Source organism: Cheilinus undulatus, linkage group 16, assembly GCF_018320785.1.
Source record: "Cheilinus undulatus linkage group 16, ASM1832078v1, whole genome shotgun sequence".
Classification (NCBI taxonomy): Eukaryota; Metazoa; Chordata; class Actinopteri; order Labriformes; family Labridae; genus Cheilinus; species Cheilinus undulatus.
In genome coordinates, this window is record NC_054880.1 from 12,752,655 (window position 1) to 12,771,374 (window position 18,720).

General features: G+C 38.5%; 1 protein-coding gene across 1 annotated transcript; it reads left to right on the forward strand.

The window, feature by feature from the left end:
- Positions 1 to 1,149: 1,149 nt before the first annotated feature.
- On the forward strand, positions 1,150 to 18,156 carry eif3eb (eukaryotic translation initiation factor 3, subunit E, b). Its single transcript, XM_041809380.1, has 13 exons — positions 1,150 to 1,284; positions 1,734 to 1,851; positions 2,440 to 2,557; positions 2,701 to 2,743; positions 3,445 to 3,549; positions 3,668 to 3,793; positions 7,015 to 7,139; positions 7,482 to 7,608; positions 7,692 to 7,793; positions 14,456 to 14,565; positions 14,837 to 14,939; positions 15,165 to 15,299; positions 17,795 to 18,156. The coding sequence occupies exons 1-13, from the start codon at positions 1,195 to 1,197 to the stop codon at positions 17,831 to 17,833; spliced, it is 1,341 nt and encodes a 446-aa protein (XP_041665314.1). The 5' UTR covers positions 1,150 to 1,194; the 3' UTR covers positions 17,834 to 18,156.
- The last annotated feature ends 564 nt before the right edge of the window (positions 18,157 to 18,720 follow it).

Below are 18,720 nucleotides of genomic sequence, written 5' to 3' on the forward strand. Positions count from 1 at the left end.
CATGCAGATGGCAAGAATGGGCAAAAGATGGCAAAAATGGGTTAAAGGTGATGAAAAAACATGGCAGAGTTGGGCAAAAAAGTGGCTAACGAAGTCAGAAATGGGCGAAAATTGGTAAAAAATGGCCAACCAATGGGTAGAAATTGGCAAAACTTGTTGAAAGTGTCAAAATAGTGGCAAACATGGGTTATAATTGGTCTAAAAGGATTAACCGTGTAAAAAGGTGGTAAAAATGGGATAAAAGTGATAAGAAAAAGGGCAAAAGTGGGCAAAAAAGTGGTCAAAGGCAAAAGTGGCAAAAAGGGTTAAAGTTACTACAAGGTGGTAAGAAGGGTTTAATGTGGCAATAAGTTCCGAAAAAGGAAGAAAAAATGGGTCAAAAGTAGTAATAGGAAGTGGCAAAAATGGGTAGAAAATTGTTTAACTTGGTTAAAAATAGCACAAATTAATCACTTTAACACCAATTCAACCCAATAATGGCTTGCCATGCTTTTAAGCTCTTAACGAGGTAACTGTTAGCCAGGATGCTAGCACCAATGCTACTGATCCAACACACATGCACTGATATCATCAATAAACGCTAACTGGGGAGGTCCCATTCTCTGAGGATTTTCAGGGGTCCAGATCTGTGGGCAGGCCTGGTTACAGTACTTGCAATAAAGTTGTAGTAATAACGTATGGTACAAATTCCCACGGCACACCTGGACTTGCCTTAAGGTAGACTAGTGTGCCTTGGCACACCATTTGAGAACCTCTGCTCTAGAAAGCTGTTTCAGCGTCTCGGAGTGTAGCAGCGAAATAGAAATAGAAAAGGGCCTTCCCCAAACTGTTGACACAAAGTCGGAAGCATAGCATTTGTCCAAAATGTCTTTGTATGCTGATGCAGTAAGAGTGCCCTAAATCAGGAAAACACCCGAATTCAATAATGAACAGGTGTGGTCAAAGATTTTTTGTCCATATAGTGTATTTATTGAAGAAAAACTCCATTAGGCGTTACTACCAGCACTTCCAAATATTTTCATTCAACATTTTTCCCTCTGTGCCTCCAATAAAAATAAATATTTTATCGCCTTTATGCCCACCTAGTATTTTTCAAGGTATTTTCCCCCACAAAATAACCCGGTAGTGACGTGTTCACGAGGTTCCGTCTACGCGCTGTTTTGTCAATAAAGCTTTCTGTTGAAGCCAGCCAAGATGGCGGACTACGATTTGACAACCAAGATAGCACATTTCCTGGACCGGCATTTGGTTTTTCCTCTTCTGGAATTCCTGTCAGTAAAAGAGGTACTTGAAAACAGGCTTTTCTGCGAGCCCTGTCAATCATAAAACTGTCATTTCGCGGGCATTTATATCCGTTAAAACACGGCTGTAGCTAACAGATTAGCTTTACCTAGCCGGCTGGATGGCTAACTGCAGTCATATTGAAGGCTGTTTAGCTTGCAGCAAACGCAGGCAAAAACTGTTTAATTGTAAATTATTCCTAACAGATTGTTTTACTGTATGGGCTGTGTTCTACTCGGTGTAAATTTGTCGAGGAATATCGAACACTTTTGAAGTCAACACCCCTAGCTTCTGGTTGTTGTTAGCATTTAGCTACTAGCATTCAGCTGTGTCTGCTGCCTGAATAATGCGAAGCTAAGAAATAAGAGGCTGTATTATGTTTAATTTTGCCATGGTTTTAAGTTGTTGTGTTCTAAGGTATTCTAAATACGTCTGTATTTTATTTTTGACAGATCTACAATGAGAAGGAACTCCTTCAGGGGAAGCTGGATCTGCTCAGTGACACAAACATGGTGGATTTCGCCATGGATGTGTACAAAAATTTGTACCCAGACAAGGAAATCCCACACTGTAAGAAAACAATGTTTGTCCTGGATTTACAGCATTTTTTAATAATGCTTTCTTAAGTCCATCTTGAAACATATGACGAAATATTACTAATATACCTCAATGATCTCAGAATTACTCATCCAGTTGTGACTATTATGAAGCATTTCCCCCATGTTTGTTATTTGGGTTGTTAATTTCCCTTAGGACTAGGCAAGGGGAGTGTATTCATAGTGTAACATTCGAACACAGAACGACAACAAGTGCTTTACACAGTTAAAACCAAGCATGAAGAGCAAAGTAAGACTATAAAATAAAAATGACAAAAATATACATAAAAGTAATCACTGTAACACTTCTGAACTCTTGAATGCAAGTAACACTCCTGCTTAGGCCAAGGTCTTCTCCTAAGATTGCTTTCTAACACAGAGAATATTAGAAATTGATAGACGTATACGGAATTAAATCCTGGAAGAAATTCATATATGTACTTCGTTAAATAGATGTTAATTCATTTCAGTCAGCTACACTTTTTCCCCCTCTTTATTTCTCACTCTTGACTACTACTAATGTTACAAAAGTGTCTTAATGTAAGAATATCCTCTGCTGCAGCCTTGCGAGAGAAAAGAAGCACTGTGGTTGCTCAGCTGAAGCAGCTCCAGTCGGAGACAGAGCCCATTGTCAAGATGTTTGAAGACCCAGAGACCACCCGACAGATGCAGTCCACAAGGTCAGATCATCTTTTAAAGACATGTATCAATAAAATTCTGTCAGTGTAAACGGTCGTACTGACAGATAAAAGAGAAAATAAGTGTGGCTACATTAAACAGCTCATCTTTAGAGTATTGATCCTTTTGTTCTTGTCCTTTTCAGAGATGGGAGGATGCTCTTCGACTATTTGTCAGAGAAACACAATGTAAGTTCTGAAATGCTTAATGATGCATAAACAGCATTATCTTATTGTTCAAAGAGGGCACAGCAGTTTCATACTGAGATGAATTGTTGGTTTCCATAACAACAGGCTGCCACTGTTAGCCACCAGGGCTGTTATCCAAACATCCTACGACACCCACTAAAGTGCCCACTTTTCACTCACTGATCAAAGTAACTCCTTACAATTTTCTGCCAGTCATTCCTCTATTGTATGCTTGCATATAATGTGCCGATTATTTGCTTTTGTTTTGATGTATAAGCACATAAAACATTGCTCACGTCATGTGCATTGTTCTGGGAGGAGGACTTGTTGTCAATGTGAACAAAGAACAGGCTTTGTTTTGTCTAAGAAGATGAAAGATGTCTGCACATTCCCTAATAAGCCACATTCTGTCAGCCGGCAGCCTCAATTAGACTTTTTTGTCACAGGAAGGCAGAGATGCTAGTAGTTTGAGAAACAGAGGACTGTGACTGATTCTAAGCATGCTTTTAAGCCACACTTATTCTAACCAAAATGCACCACTGCAGTTTGTATAGGGGGCTTTTAGCAGTTAAACCATAGAGATTTATGGTGAACTCCTTCATGGAAGTCAAGTTGCATCTCTTTATTATTTTCTCCTATTCAATTTCTTATAGTTTGGTGTAATGTATTCAGAATTTTAATGTCTATTTCTTCTTTCTTAGTTTCGTCAAGAATACCTAGACACTCTGTACAGGTATGCCAAATTCCAGTACGAGTGTGGTAATTACTCTGGGGCTGCAGAGTATCTCTACTTCTTCCGTGTGCTGGTAAGAATCAAGAACACCAGAAAATAAATATTCTCACCACACTTCAGAAAGTGGACATTCTTTCTGCACAGCTTGCTTCTTATTTGACAGTGATCACTAAATTTGTTACTCTGCTCAGGTTCCCTCAACAGACAGGAATGCTTTGAGCTCTCTGTGGGGGAAGCTGGCCTCAGAGATCCTCATGCAGAATTGGGAGGCAGCCATGGAGGATCTGACTCGACTGAGGGAGACTATTGATAACAATGTAAGTAAGGAGCATTTCAGAAACAGAATTACACAGCCCATTTGTTTTTTCAGCCTCTTGTACAGATTTTTCTGTCAGGAATATTAACAGTAAAGCTAGATAGATTGAGCAGCGTTTGACAACATGAAAGGGGGGGTTTGAAGTGCAGCACTGGAAGAAGCCCATTCGGAGAAATTTCTTAAACTAAGATATATTGACCCAAGTCAAGAAGGGCTACGGTTGGCCACACACTGCACAATTTTAAGCTCGATTTGAGGCCGCCAAGATTGGGACAGTGGGCGTATCCTTAGTGGAGGCGTGTTATTTGTCTGAATCAATTTTAAGTCTGTGGTGTCAACGTGATTATTTTATTGCTCCAAATCGCGTCATAGCCTCCCAGACCTTGAATCATGAATGTCAGACATATTTGATATTTTATCCATAGCTGTTTCCTTTTTTATGATTTTTGCTGTAACTGTAATGCATGCGAGAACAGCCTGTTGTAGAGTGAAAGTCAGCCAAGGATATAGATAGTAATCCATGTTTCTTATTCTTCTAAAGTCCCATTTGATCACACAAATTCTGTGCAATCTTGTGTGTGGGGAATCTTCACATAGGCCGACAGGTGTCTGGTCTCAACTTAACTTTTGATCAACCTAGAAACAAGTTAAGAGAAAGAGTTAAGGCAGGCCTTTATCCTTACGTGAGGCATGTGCCTTCCTGGTAGCTAACTCAACTCTAATGAGGTATTTTGTGCCTTCCATTTGGAGTGGATTAACCAGCCACTCTAAATGGAGGGCATAAAATGCCTTATGGAATTAATGGAATTAATGTCATTTATGTATGCCTACACTTGTTAATTGAGCATAAGCATGAAGTTTTTTATTAATTCCACTGTCTGCAGCAATGTCTCTGCTCTGCGTGGATTCCTCTTTTTTTTAATTACTTTATGAGTTTTCTCTGATCCAGTGCCAAGATATGAGTGTTGGCTTAGTCTTTACCTACAGAAGTCAGAACTGTTCATTTTGTCTCATCAGATGCCCAGCTGGCATCTTTTAAATATATCTCTCTAAATTATTTGCCAAAAGTGCAATGCTCTGCTCAGTCTATTAGCTCGTCTCAGCAGAAAAGGATAATTTGCAAAAGATCAGGCCATGTAGGAACTTTAAGCATTACCTCCTGTCTTTTCTATATTTATTTCTTGGATTTAATTCCACATGAAATATTTTAAAGGTATTAAAGCAGTCATGCACTCAGCAGGAGCAGCGTGTCTGTGGATCAGATTGATGATGAGAGGAAAAGAGTTTTTTGACATGGGTGAGGGTTTAGTCCCTTTCCTTCTTTATCGTTGTTGATGTTGTCCTTTCTGTCCAATCATCAGACCTCTCTGTCCTGCAGCTCACTGATTATCTAACGCAAGCAACCTCTGTCCATTAATATAAAAGCAGAGGGGAATCTGGTCATTTTGGTTGGGGGGCCCAGGCCCTGATTTGTGCACGGGTAAAATTAAGTTCATTTTCTATTATAATGTGTAAATTTATGGTTCAAATGTTCTGTTAAAAGCTAACAAAATAATAACAAATAAATAGCAAAAGTGCTCGGCATCAAGCATGTCGTAAAAAAGGGGCGTGTCTTCTGACACTGGGGTCCAATGCGGGGCCTTTTTTTCCAGGTTGCCCTATCTTGGATTTTTGGGCTTTTTTTTATGTCATTATTCAGAGTGGAAGACAGTGGATAGAGTCAGAGACAGGGATGAGAGTGTGGGGGAGAGACATGCAGGAAAGGAGCAGCAGGCCGGACTTAAACCCCGCATACATGGGACAGGGCCTAGCTGCTAGGCCATCTGCACCAAAGGAACAAAACATTTATAAGACTGTAAAAAATAAGTCACTAGAACATATAGTTAAGAGTAGTGGGTGGAGTTGTTTGTAGAAAATATAGTTGATCTGAATTCAGTAAGACTGTGATAATTAAGTATATGAACGTGTTCACAGTGTGTTTTATTTTAAGATTTAGTATAATGCTCGGTTTTAAGTTTAAAGTTGCCTTTGCAATTATAAAAGTATTTCTTCTATATATATTTTGGGCTTTGCCTTTATTGACAGAGGAGGATAGTGGATGGGGTCGGAAAGAGGGATGAGAGAGTTGGGTACAGGCATGTGGGAAAGGAGCCACAGGCCAGACCTGAACCTGAGCTGTCTGCATACATGGGGCACGACACCACCACAAGGCCATCTGAGCCCCAATAGAAGTATTTTTAATGTCATTGACTGTAATATTTTTCTTCTAAAAGTATTGATTCAGTCTAGGGATGGGAACAATTGATCAATGATTGATTAATTGGTCGTTAAGAATTTGGTCGATCTGATGTTGGCATTTAATAAAGAGACCAAACACGTCTTACTCTGCACTGCATAACAATATCTACCGTCATGACATTGTGAGTGGGTTTTGTTTTTGTTTGTTGTTTTTTCTAATGAGGCCCGCTCTCTGTTATATGATGGGCTATTGACTTTGGATTCCTTCTAACTTTATTTTGTGAAAAAAATGGCTGCCAACTTAGGCTTTTGTTTGTTGTGGTTGTTTTGGGGTTTGAAAAGTTTTTTAAGATGCTTACATATTTTTTTTTACGCATCCCTGCAATAGGTAATACAATAGACCATGCCTTGTTTATGTTTAAGGGCCCCAGGCTTTCGAAGGGTGAAAATAAATAAATCATTGTGGAACACAATCATTAGTTACCTGTTTTTATATATATATATATATGCCCTTATATGTATGTTTTTATACATACATAACGATTAATCAAGTAATTGATCGTTAACATTATAGATGCTCGATTTAGCAGGTTTCTTTCAAACGCCCATCCCTAATTCAGGCACAGTTTTGGCCCCAGTACTGTTTTTACAGTATCAATTTTAATGCTGTATCATAAAAACCCAAACGATACCCAACCCTGATGATGAATGTACAAAAGGTAACCCTGCTCTTTTGACTGGGGAGAGGACTGTTGAGATTTGGCACAGTACTGGGCAACTAAACCCTCCAGCATCTGTAGTTTAGCTTTATGTGTAGACATCAGAAGTTGCTGCTTGCATCTACCTTAGTTGTTGCAATATTAGACTTTTTCTTCTATCTTTAGTTTATCAAGAAAAGCATCCACAAACTCTTAACTTTAACAGGTAGTATTATTTTAAAAACATCCCCTGATGCAGGTTTTTCTGGTTTTTTTTTCCCCTCAGTCTGTGAGCTCTCCTCTTCAGTCCCTCCAGCAGAGGACCTGGCTCATCCATTGGTCCCTCTTTGTGTTCTTCAACCATCCTAAAGGCAGAGACAACATCATTGAGCTCTTCCTCTATCAACCTCAGTGAGTCTTCATGGTTTTTAACCCAACAAAATATTATTTTGGCTGATGCTGCTGTTTTCCACAGCTTATATTCAATAGAGGAAGGTCGATCCTTTGTAGTTCTGTTCGTTTATTTAGAACAATTGAATTCATTTTAACTGGTGTGGCTGCAGGAGTGTGCAGTTTTCATGTTCAGATTTGTGTGTTTAAAGATGTTCAGCAGCATGGTTAAGATTTCCCAGCAACCTTGTGTATGATTGCGATGTAAAAAACAGCTTTTTCTTCTGGTGTTAATAGCTGGAGATGTTTATTGTTGTTCTGTCAGCGTGTAGTGAAGGCTTTGTGCTGCCTCTTTTTTTTCAGATACCTCAATGCCATTCAGACAATGTGCCCACACATCCTGCGGTACCTCACAACCGCAGTCATCACCAACAAAGACGTACGGAAGCGTAGACAGGTGCTCAAGGACTTGGTGAAAGTTATTCAACAGGTAAATTTTTGAAAATAAATCTGATTTTTCTTAAAGAATTAGTGACATTTGCATTATATTTTCTCTCTTTTTCTTTCCTCCAGGAGTCGTACACATACAAGGACCCCATCACTGAGTTTGTGGAGTGTCTCTACGTGAACTTTGACTTCGACAGTGCCCAGAAGAAGCTAAGGGAGTGTGAGTCGGTGCGTTGAGCTTCCTGAAGTTTTTCCTGTTTGACAGTGTGTTTGTCATGGTGCTCAGGCCTAAATCTCCCCATAAAAGTTAGCTGTCTCCTGGGACTGAGGGTTAATATGAAGCTTCCCTTAGTTATGGTGCGCTGATCTCCTGAGTCCTCCGCTTTTAACTTTGCAGCTATTCAGCCTCAGTAAATCCATGTCTGGCCTGATTTGCCGGCTCTTACTTTTTATTCAGTTTGATTTTCAAAGCGTAACAGCTGTCAGATTTGGGGCTCGGTCGCCTTCTCTTTAGAAACCCTTGACTGCGGTTTTTGTAGTTGTGTTTGGGGACCACTTTGCACGTTCTCTGAGCACTCTCATCAATTGGCTTTTCTCCCCTCTTGTATAAATTATGCAGTGATTGCAAAAGCCTCAACTATCCTGTCAGTTACGGAGTGTGAGCACAATGACAGCAGTAAGAAGAGAGTTCATTAAGCCACTCTGTTGTCTCTTGTTCTGCTGACTTCTTATTGTCAGGAGGGTTTAGAAATACAATGTTTTTGTTAAGTTTTCACTCCAGAGATGAACAACTCATCTTAATTACCATATAAACATCATCACAGGGTGATTCTGTTTTGCTCTTTTGAGTTTTTATAGATAAGATCTCTTCTGGGAGGTGAACTTTTTGACTGATGTGAAATTTAAATGTCAGCAGTTTTTTTCCTCCATCACACAAAAATACTGAGTGCCGTTCTAAACTGAGTATTTATGGAGAGCTTTGGCAATAACAGTTGGTGTTAACCACAGCAAAGTGCTGGGTAATTGGATTTCTCACATAATAACATCCACTTGTGAAATAAAAGTGCCACATCTTCTCTCAAAACTCCAGACATTAATTTATTCAGAATTTTAAGCTCTCAAGGAGATTTTAGGTGGCCAAACATACCAGCTGACGCTTCTGTGATGGTCACTTAAAAATCACAGATGGAGACGTCAGGATGTAATCTCCTGAAGAAGGCGCAAGTGTGGTGGTCACTTCATGATTCAGTTATGTTCACCAACTGTTCAAAAGAAAGAGCTTGATAATAAAGACCTAGAAATATGTATGTATATTAGACTTCAGTTGGTTAAAAATGCATGTAAGTAAGGAAAAGTTGTCTGGTGATATATCCTATCATCTCGTCCACCAAGTATTGATTTATTCAAATTAATTGTTAATATGAATTGAAGTCTATGATAATAGAAAAATAAAATTAACTGTTTGTCCAGTGAGGTCGGCAGAGGTGATGGTCATAGCCAAGGAGAAAGTAAGTACAACAAACATGGCAGCACCAGGAAAGGGACATTAAGAATGAAAGCAGGGCACAAAGGAGATGGACATGACACATGAGGTTTACAAGAAGTACTAAATAAGAATAAAATACTGCTGAAATATGGCAAACATGAGGGCAAGACTAATGCAAAATCAACTAAACAGTTGAAAAAATGGTATAGATCACAATATATGGTATTACAATACTCTGTGTATTGCAAAATGTTTAAAATCACAATAATATCGAATCATGACCAAAGTATCGTGATATATCATATCATGGGGCTGCTGGGGATTCCCACCCCTAATTTCTATACAGTAAGGATGGGATTTTACAGTGTTTTCAGTACTCGAGTACTCAACGGTCTAATGAATCAGAATATGCAAATCATAATTACCTTTTTAAAAAAAAAACCTCACACATGGGGCTACCAGGGGCCTACTATGCTAGTTATTATGTTCTTCTGCTCATCAGCACTTCACTTGCAGCTCTGAATGAAGTCGCAAGAGATCCTAATTTAACTAAGGGCTCTAAACTGTATGAATATATAGAAAACTTCAGTGTGGAGCTCCCTAGTATGAAGGAGAAAGTCCAAATTATATTCGGTCATTGCCGTCAACTCCCTCACAGACCAAAACACGCTACTTTGAGGGAAAATAGCCAACAACAACATCTTACTCCATGTGGGGCTTTTCCATTACATGGACAGCTTGACTCGGCTTGACTCAGCACGGCAGCCCAGCGCAGCGAGGGGTTTGTTTTTCCACCACAGCCGAGCTACCCGTTTGAGGGCGCGTCTAGAGCTGATGACGCGGTGTTTTGAGCTCTCCTTGATCTCGCTACAATAGTCTAATCTGAATGACTTTACATCATTTAAAAGCAAAAATCAAACTGTAGACTGACAGCGCTGCAAGCTGCTCTTTTTACTTTCTCTCCCTCTTTCTCTCTATTCACGTTTAGTGAACAATAATTCACTCTCATCATCAAAAGGAGAGGATTTTCCTGCATATAAGTTAAAGAACAGTTTCCTTATTATTGATTTATGGGTCTCAAAAGAGCAGAAAATGAACGCAATCATATTTTTGGATTGGGCAGTGAGAACGGCATGCTTTACTAGCCAGTTAATGAATTAAAGACGGACTCCGTCATGGGCGAAATGGTGATGGAAATGCAAATCAGCACGGCTTGGTTTGACTCAGCACGGCCAAAAGCTGTAGTGGAAAAGCCCTAATGTAGGGATCTGTCTTTGAGTCTGTTGTACCTGTCACTTTAACGACACACAGCTCTTTCCTCATACATCATTTCAACTCTCATAGATGTTGATAGCAGCTTTTTCTCTGGCTTGACGAACGCCCTTGGCTTGCTAAAGTCCTCTCCCTCCATAAAACTTAACGTGAGCAGTTTCTCCAGTTTTGTTATTTAGCAGGTAGAACTGAGAGATTGATTAAAAAATAATCAAAACCAACATTTAGAGCCTTTAACCAAAGAAAACTGGCTGTGTTGGTTATTTAGTCAAATGTTGATTGCCCTTATTTACACCTAGATGCATTTATTTAGAATTAGTTCCTGTGTTGTTTTCATATCACTACATATATTATACAAAGACATTACAATGCATTTTTGTCAGTATTCAGCCCTACTGAACGTTAATCCTCTGTTTATATAAAGGTATTCCTGTCACTAGTGTATTAAGCTCATTCATGTACGGCTGAATTACAAATACTGATGTTAGGAATTTAAAATGTAGAATAGAGCAGGAGCAGCATGTTGTCTGTTCTCTGTTCCTGTAAAGGGTCAAACAGCTGCATTTGAGCATTTAGGAACCATCAAAGAGTAGAATCACTTTACCATGTAATGAAGGGAAACTGAGAGTTCTAACAAAATGATATGCATGTGTCAATGTATATTTCCTCATAAATGCACATTTTACATGTAACCCTTAGGCATAACATTGTCTTGTGATGTCTGAAACAGTACACAAGCTATAAGACAGAATACTATTTGGTGTTTGGAGGCTATTTTATTTTTGTTTTCTCAAGGATAGTACAAATAACAGTTTCTCAAGTTTATTTTTCTTGAATATTAGAACATTTCTGTATTTCTATTTGACTATCTTTCCAGCTCATTCAGGGCTTTCTGCTTCATGAAGACTTCATTGACACACAACACAATGCAAGAATTTCAAGGATACTACTTTTACGATCACGGTGCTGTGTTCTGTTAAAGCTTCAGAGAAAAGTGGGAGAGGAGAAGTAGAGTAGGGATGTATAATATTTGATTTTTGATCAAATCAGATATACTTGCATTTCTAAACTAATTTTGATAAAATATGGATACAATTTTTTTTTTTTTTTTTTGTTGCCCTGTGTGTGCTATAGCAGAATAGATTTTCCTCTTATTAAGTCTTTTTCTTTTACAAACCACATTATACAAGACAGACATTATTGGACAAAAATAGATAATCTGTGATTAAAAATGGAGCTAAACTCTTGGGATTACATGTACATCATATATAACCTGTACTTACAACAGTAAGAGTCGAAGAAAACTTAATCTATCTTTTTGATAGGTACAAAACACTGGAACAACTCGCTGGCAGTGAGCTCTAGAGAGCATCAAAATAGAAGTGTTCCCCTTTTTATTCAGCTTATTTCACTATTACGATAAACAGATGCAGAGATGCATCAGTTTAACATTGGTATTATCTCTGTTGAATCAAATTAGAGATTTTTTACTGTGCAGAATATGTCAGATGTTGCACAAACGTTAAGCTGGTCTTTCATGGTCCGTCAAGGGAGAAAATGTTGCCATAGTGGGTAGTTGTCCTCCCCAAAAGCAATTAGAAATATCAGTATCAACTCAGAAGTTATTTTGAATATCATAAAAGTAGGGGCCAAAATTTTCACAGTCAGTTTAGATTTAAAAACAATTTCTCCTGGTTGAACGAGTTCATCGGCAGGGTAGTTCATTTAGACGGTTCTGTAAATATAATCAGAAATATTCATATCTCCTGATACTGATTAATTTACTTTCTAAGATAGAATCTGCTGATACCGATAATCGTCCCACACAGTTAAACTGAAGTTGGGTAGTGGAAATGCCTATCCTGCCCCGCCTCATTCTGGACATTGACATTTTTGAGTGTTTTTGCTCTTTTGAAGTATTCATTGGCAGAATAGTGTATTATCATGCTTTAATAACATGGCTTGCCTTTTGATATGCTTCATTCAGTATCCTGTTATCATAGCCAGTGAGCAAGTGTAAAGCCTTACTGTTGAAATAGAGTATTGCAACCAAAGTTCTTGAGTGCAGGAGTAGAGGGTAATATCTGCAACAAATCCTGATAAGATCGACGGCATATGAGGCTTCGTTTTTAACATGAGATGGCATGTCAATCTGTGCATTTGCTGGAGGGAAGGTATTTTTGGAAATCTGGTCTACCTGTGGTTAAATGCAAATCCTGAAAAAATAAAACAGAAAATATACTCGAGTGGCTGTGAATGTACCTGGGTAGCCAACTAGGGCTTGACCAATATTTGTTTGTCAGCACCCATACCAATTGTTAGTGGTTTGTGAGATCGATTATTTAGAGCAGATGTGCATTTATTATGATGTAAGGCAAGGCAAGTTTATTTGTATAACACATTTCGACAACAAGGCAATTCAAAGTGCTTCACACAGTTCATTAAAATACATTGACAAAGGGAAAAAGAAACAGTAAAAAAAAAAAACATTTTAAATGAAGCATGTGAAAGGCGATTAAAAACAGCAAATAAGACCCACACAAGATAGACACATCCCTAGTGCCATTTGTCTGAACTCTACATGTAAAACAGCAGATAAAATCCAAAAAAGATAAAAACACACATAAGTTTTTTTTTAAAACAACAAAAAAACAACAACAAAAACAATAAAGATAAAAACAGATATTAAAGTAAAAGCTACAGTGCAGAGTTACAGAGAGAGCTACAGAGCAGAAAAGTAAAACTTTTTTTAGTCAAAGGAAGCAGTGAACAGGTGTGTACAAGATTCCCTTAATGTAACGAAAGTATAACTGTATGATCAAAAAATTAGGCATTTATCTCTGACTCTGTCAACATGAGCAGCCACAGAGCACAACAGTAGCAGCAGGAAAACAAAGTGTTGCCGTATGCTCACTCGGTACCAGGCTGAAGACCTGATGAGCTTATTCTCATGCAACATCTACCCAATCAGATTGTATTAAGGACATTTGGTGAGACTGTGGAGAATAAAAATAAGCTCAAGGGGAAAGACACACCTTTAAGCCAAATTAGCACACTTTATGTTAAATCAGTTTTATCAGTTATGAGCAAAACAAAATGCTCAACAAACAGATAGTTGGCCAAATGTCAGCCTCAATAATCTGCCAGGTCAGTCATCAAAGTATTGCCCCAACCAATTAACACTGAAATTCCTAAGGCCTTCCCTATCACAGTTTGTCATGAGAGGTAAGAGGAGAGACCTCCTGTTGATCTCCGATGCTGGCAAAGCATTTGAATGTTGCAGAAGCCTTGGAACAAACACTGAGAAGCAGTGATGAAGATGACACATCATCATTTTGATGAAAATAGTATGATGGGACTAAAAACAAAATGACAAAATTTCATTTTTGACATGTTTTCTGCACTTAGCTATTATTTTATTCACTACTTTTTTGAAGCTAAGGCTTTAGTAAGCCTATTTCAAGCACCAAAACATTTTGTCCACATGTTTAAAGAATTCAGCATTTGGGCTAAAACAAATCTCTTCACAGTCATCCAGGACAAAAATCAGTATCCATAAAGCTGAGATTGCCCTGAAAATTTTGACATAAAACGCTTGGTTATTGTGTTATTTGCAAGTTGAATTAAGAAATAATGTAAAAATCAAGGAAATTGTTTTTTATGGAATTGGTAGGTAGGAAAAAGAGTCTGTAACTGACTACAAATCTGCCTTTAAAATAGTTTTCATTGTGCGGTGGTACATTTTAATGTATGGGAACAAAATCCAACCTGTGGTATTTTTTTCCCAGAACAGCCAGAAGCCGGGAAAGCGTTTCCAGGACATTAATTGTGGTCATTGTGTGGCGACAGTATGTGCTGTAGTGTACTTAAAGTAGACATTTCATGCCAGCAGGCCATGTTTTAGGTTTTAAATTATAGCCACAAACTCTGATGAAGAAACAGAGACTGTTATTTCATCAGTCATGTTTTAAAGACAACATCACATATGTTTGGAAACGTGCTGACAGAGAAACCAGAGTATCTTACTGATGGAACATTTTGTCCTTGCCTTGTTCTTCTCTCTGCTTTTTCCATGTGAACTTTTTGTACTGTGTTAAAAGTGAGCAAAGCTTTAAGAATCTTTTCTCCGCAGGTTCTTGTGAATGATTTCTTCCTTGTCGCCTGCCTTGAAGATTTCATTGAGAACGCTCGTCTCTTCATCTTTGAGACCTTTTGTCGGATTCATCAGTGCATCAGCATCAGGTACATGTCTTTGAAATCAGTTGGATTGTCAGGAAAAGAGCGTGCTGTGCCATAACACATGAGAGAGAAAAATGATGAAAGATTCTTTCAACTCCTCTACTCATATGTCTGATTTCATGCAGTAACTTGACTTCCAAGCACTCCCCAATTTCAGATGTTATTCATGCCCCTTTCAGTTTTTTTAGTACATCTCAGGATAGTGTAAAAGGAAAACTTGAAAGATTTTTGGATTCCTACTCAAACGCCCCCTCCTCCTTCACTCTTTCTTCAGCATGCTGGCAGACAAGCTCAACATGACGCCTGAGGAGGCGGAGAGGTGGATCGTCAACCTCATCCGTAACGCCAGACTGGATGCCAAGATCGACTCCAAACTGGTGAGGCCTCACTGATCCACGTTCAGTCAGATGAGCTTCAAATCACAGAGTACAGCACAAACAACCCCGACAAGACTGAATTTTAATACTTTAAAGTCTGTCACTCAATTTATTTTGCTCCTCTGAAAGCATCCAAGGATTTAATTGGCTGAGAGTTTGGCACTTTTGTGACACTTTCTAGAGTCTGTCCTTCGTTTGAATTAAAAAAATGTGGATTTATTTCAGGGTCATGTGGTGATGGGGAACAACGCTGTGTCGCCGTACCAGCAGGTGATTGAGAAGACCAAGAGTCTGTCGTTCCGTAGTCAGATGTTGGCGATGAACATCGAGAAGAAAGTCGCCCACAGCAACAGAAATGAGGTAAACGGAGTGATAAACAATGTTTCTTTATAACTGGTTTCTTTTCCATCTCATATTGTAAAACACCTGTTTCCTAAAAAGCTCTTTTGTAAAAGGAAGTTTTAACTAGCATTACTAGCTTGGCCTTCTTCATTTGCATTCATTTTTCAGTCTTTTGCTGGTTTCCTGTGGATCCTTAGAAAGTCTCAAATTCTATCTTTGAAATTGAAGGAGCTGAAAATCTTAAAAACTTAAGGTGTTTGTAGCCTGGTGGTTATGTCTGCATCCCCCATGTATAGAGACTGTTACGACAGTCTGGCTGATCTCTGATGGCCTCTTTCACCGACTGCTCATTTGAAAAGCTGCCTGTGTCAAAATGGAAGTTCAATAATTTGCAGGTATATTTCCAGGTAAACTTTAATCAGAAACAAAGTCTTGCAGTTACATTCATGGAATAATCACTTTGCAATTAATACAAACTAAGCAGCATTTCGTAAATCAAAAGGAGAAGGGAGCCCAGATGGTCGAGTGGTTTAAGGCGCTACCCATGTACGCGGGCGGCCTGTGGCCCTTTACTGCATGTCTGTCCCCACTCTCTTCCCTGTTTCCGAGTCTATCCACTGTCCTTCCTCTATCAAATAAAGGCATGAAAAGGCCCAAAAATAAAAAAAAAAATAAAATGAAACAAATTTTAAAAAAATAAAAAGGAGAAAAAGATCAGAGGTCTAATCTGGGGTTAAATTATGTATCCGTCTGTTTAAGGAGTAGATATGAGGGCAGTGGCTCGCTTTAACTTTGTTAGCTTTAGCTTATGCTAACACAGCCACACTACCTAAGTAATAAATGTTATTACATAAGCTGATGTAGCTAAGTTAGCTTTGAGCTATGTGAGCTTTAGCGAACGTAGCTATGTAGATTGCGTAGCTGTTTTGTGAATTTAGCTTCAACCATGTTAGCTACATAGCTAAGTTATCAGAGCTACGTTAGGTACGTCAGCTGCTTTAGGATGTTTTTGTGGAGGTCGAGTTTTTACCTGTTAGAAGACTCATTCTGCTCGACTTTGTTAAACGTTTTGTACTTTGGTTTCGCAGGTCCAGGTTTTTAACTTTTGGGATCCTATCCCTTACCATTATCCTAACTGGAGGTTTAAAATGATTACATTTCTGAAGTTTTAGTGTGTATTTCCCGTCTGACATAGACGGCATCCCAAAAAAACAGTCTGCAAAAGAAGCCATCAGAGATGTATGTATCCTGACATTTAGATGGCACTGTGAGTGAGACATGTCTTTATCAAATCTACTTTGTTAGTCAGTGTTTTATTCACAAGACAATCTTAAGAAAATCAAATAAACTTTCGAAATATTTTTCAAGCAATGTAAAGGTATTAAGTGTTCATATATATACTTGCTGAGTACGCGAATATAAGGATTCAGACTTATACATGGTCTGTAAAAAGTGGTATCAGTGCATCTCTAGTAATCTTCCATGTCTACAAGTGGATGCACTCCACAGCTGACATGATGATTAGCACGTCACCTGCTGCTGTTGATACAGACGGGCCAGGCCCTGGCATTCACAAGACTGGTGGTAGCGTCATTTAAAAGGAGTGTTCCCTGAAATTAAAAGTGTTTTTTAAGAAGGCACATAAGCTAAATGATGCTGCATACAGTATCAGTTAACCTACTTCCCTAATCCCTGTTCCCTCTTCACCTCTTCCTCTCTCTGTCTCGCTCCATCACTTATAAATAATAATGCAGGGCCTGTCACATTTCCACACACCTTTAGGTTTATGAATTCTTTAAGTCGTATGTTCTTTATCACCGGGAAGAAAGTCTATAATATAATTTCATTTAGTGTGTGGCTACCCTGTTTATTGAAGCTTACTGCTGTCCCTGCTGTTAAAGGTGGAAGTGCTCTCACATCACATTCAGTTCAGTCACAGTGAAAGGAGCCTTTCTAGGATTCACTTCATGTGAACTATCTTTCATAATTTTATTTTCTTCTTGTTTGGTTGGAGACTAAAGGGAGCCACCTATTGGACATGGCTAAGTTCACTGTTTGCATGATCAGAGGCCAAAATATATATTATTAAACAGGTTTAAATTTGCCTAAATATTGAAGCAGGAGAAAAAAATGACTGAAAAAAAGCTTTGATTATTGTGTCTGACAGTCCAAAGCTTAACTTGTTTAAAATGCAAGCCACTCCTCAGGTATCTCTCAGCTCTGTTTATGAATACACCGCTTCCAAAAGAGAATTTTCATGTTCTTCTTGTTCTGCCAATTTATTTTAGATGGGGGAAAAGTCATGATTTTTAATGAATCTTTTGCAGTGCCAGATATTGTGTTGTTATCTGTACAGTCTGTCATAATTTATCAGAACAATGTCCTGCTTTTTTGTCCTGTCGGTCATTTGAGCTGGAGAAGCTAGCAGGTGTTTCAGTTGGAGTGTCCCCAGTTTTTGAACAAATCTCTTGCTGCTTTTTTGAAGCATTTTTTTGTGTTATTTTTTCCCACAGACACCAAACTGGGCGGCTCAAGACTCTGGATTCTACTAAAGAAGAAAGAAACCAAGAAGATGCAGATGACTGTGTTCTTTAGGCTTTTTATTGTATTTATAAATTTATTAGTTTACTCAACATGATTTTAACCACCTACCAACTACAGGACATTATGTCACCCACCAACCAGCTACTAATAAAACACTCAGCCCTCTTTAACTCATTTTACCTGAAGTTTTCTTTGTAATACATAAACATTATTCTCTCTCTCATATTTATCATGCCTGGTATTAATTTGATTTTGAGCTGATACGTTGGATTACTGTGAAAAGAAAAGTCCAACCAGAAACATGGATTGGTATTAAACATTGTTTAACTTACACAGAGAATTTTGTTTGTTATTCTTTAGTACTGGAAGCCTTCATCAATCATCATTGATCACTGTCTGATAGAAGAAAGGCGCCTTTGGGAACAGATATGAATAACTCTGTAGATCCAGTGAAGCCAGCAGTCGGCGTTTAGCGACCTCCAGGCAAGTCTTCCTTTTCTGAGCCCGTCCATCAGAGTCTCAGTGTAATAGAAGATGAGTTGCATGACAGCTTCACTCAGGCTCTCGTCATTGGTATGAGTCCTAAAACAAAGCTGAGTATCTTGTGAGTTACTTTGGTTAACTGGTCTTAAGTTTTGCAAAATACCGAGATGCAGATGTGCCAAGAGTAAACATGCAAGCTTTTTCAGGTCCATCCTCTTGAAGAGAAGAAAACTTTGGGTCATGAATGGATAGTTTTTGACATGTGAGGGTATCTGAACACTGACCGACTTTTCCAACACAGTTTGGAGCAGATTTGTGCCTCAAGTTTGAGTATTTGATCTATAATGGATGGAGTATCTGTACACATGGGTTATGACTTTTACTAAATGAAGTCTTCTGTTTCCATTTGTGG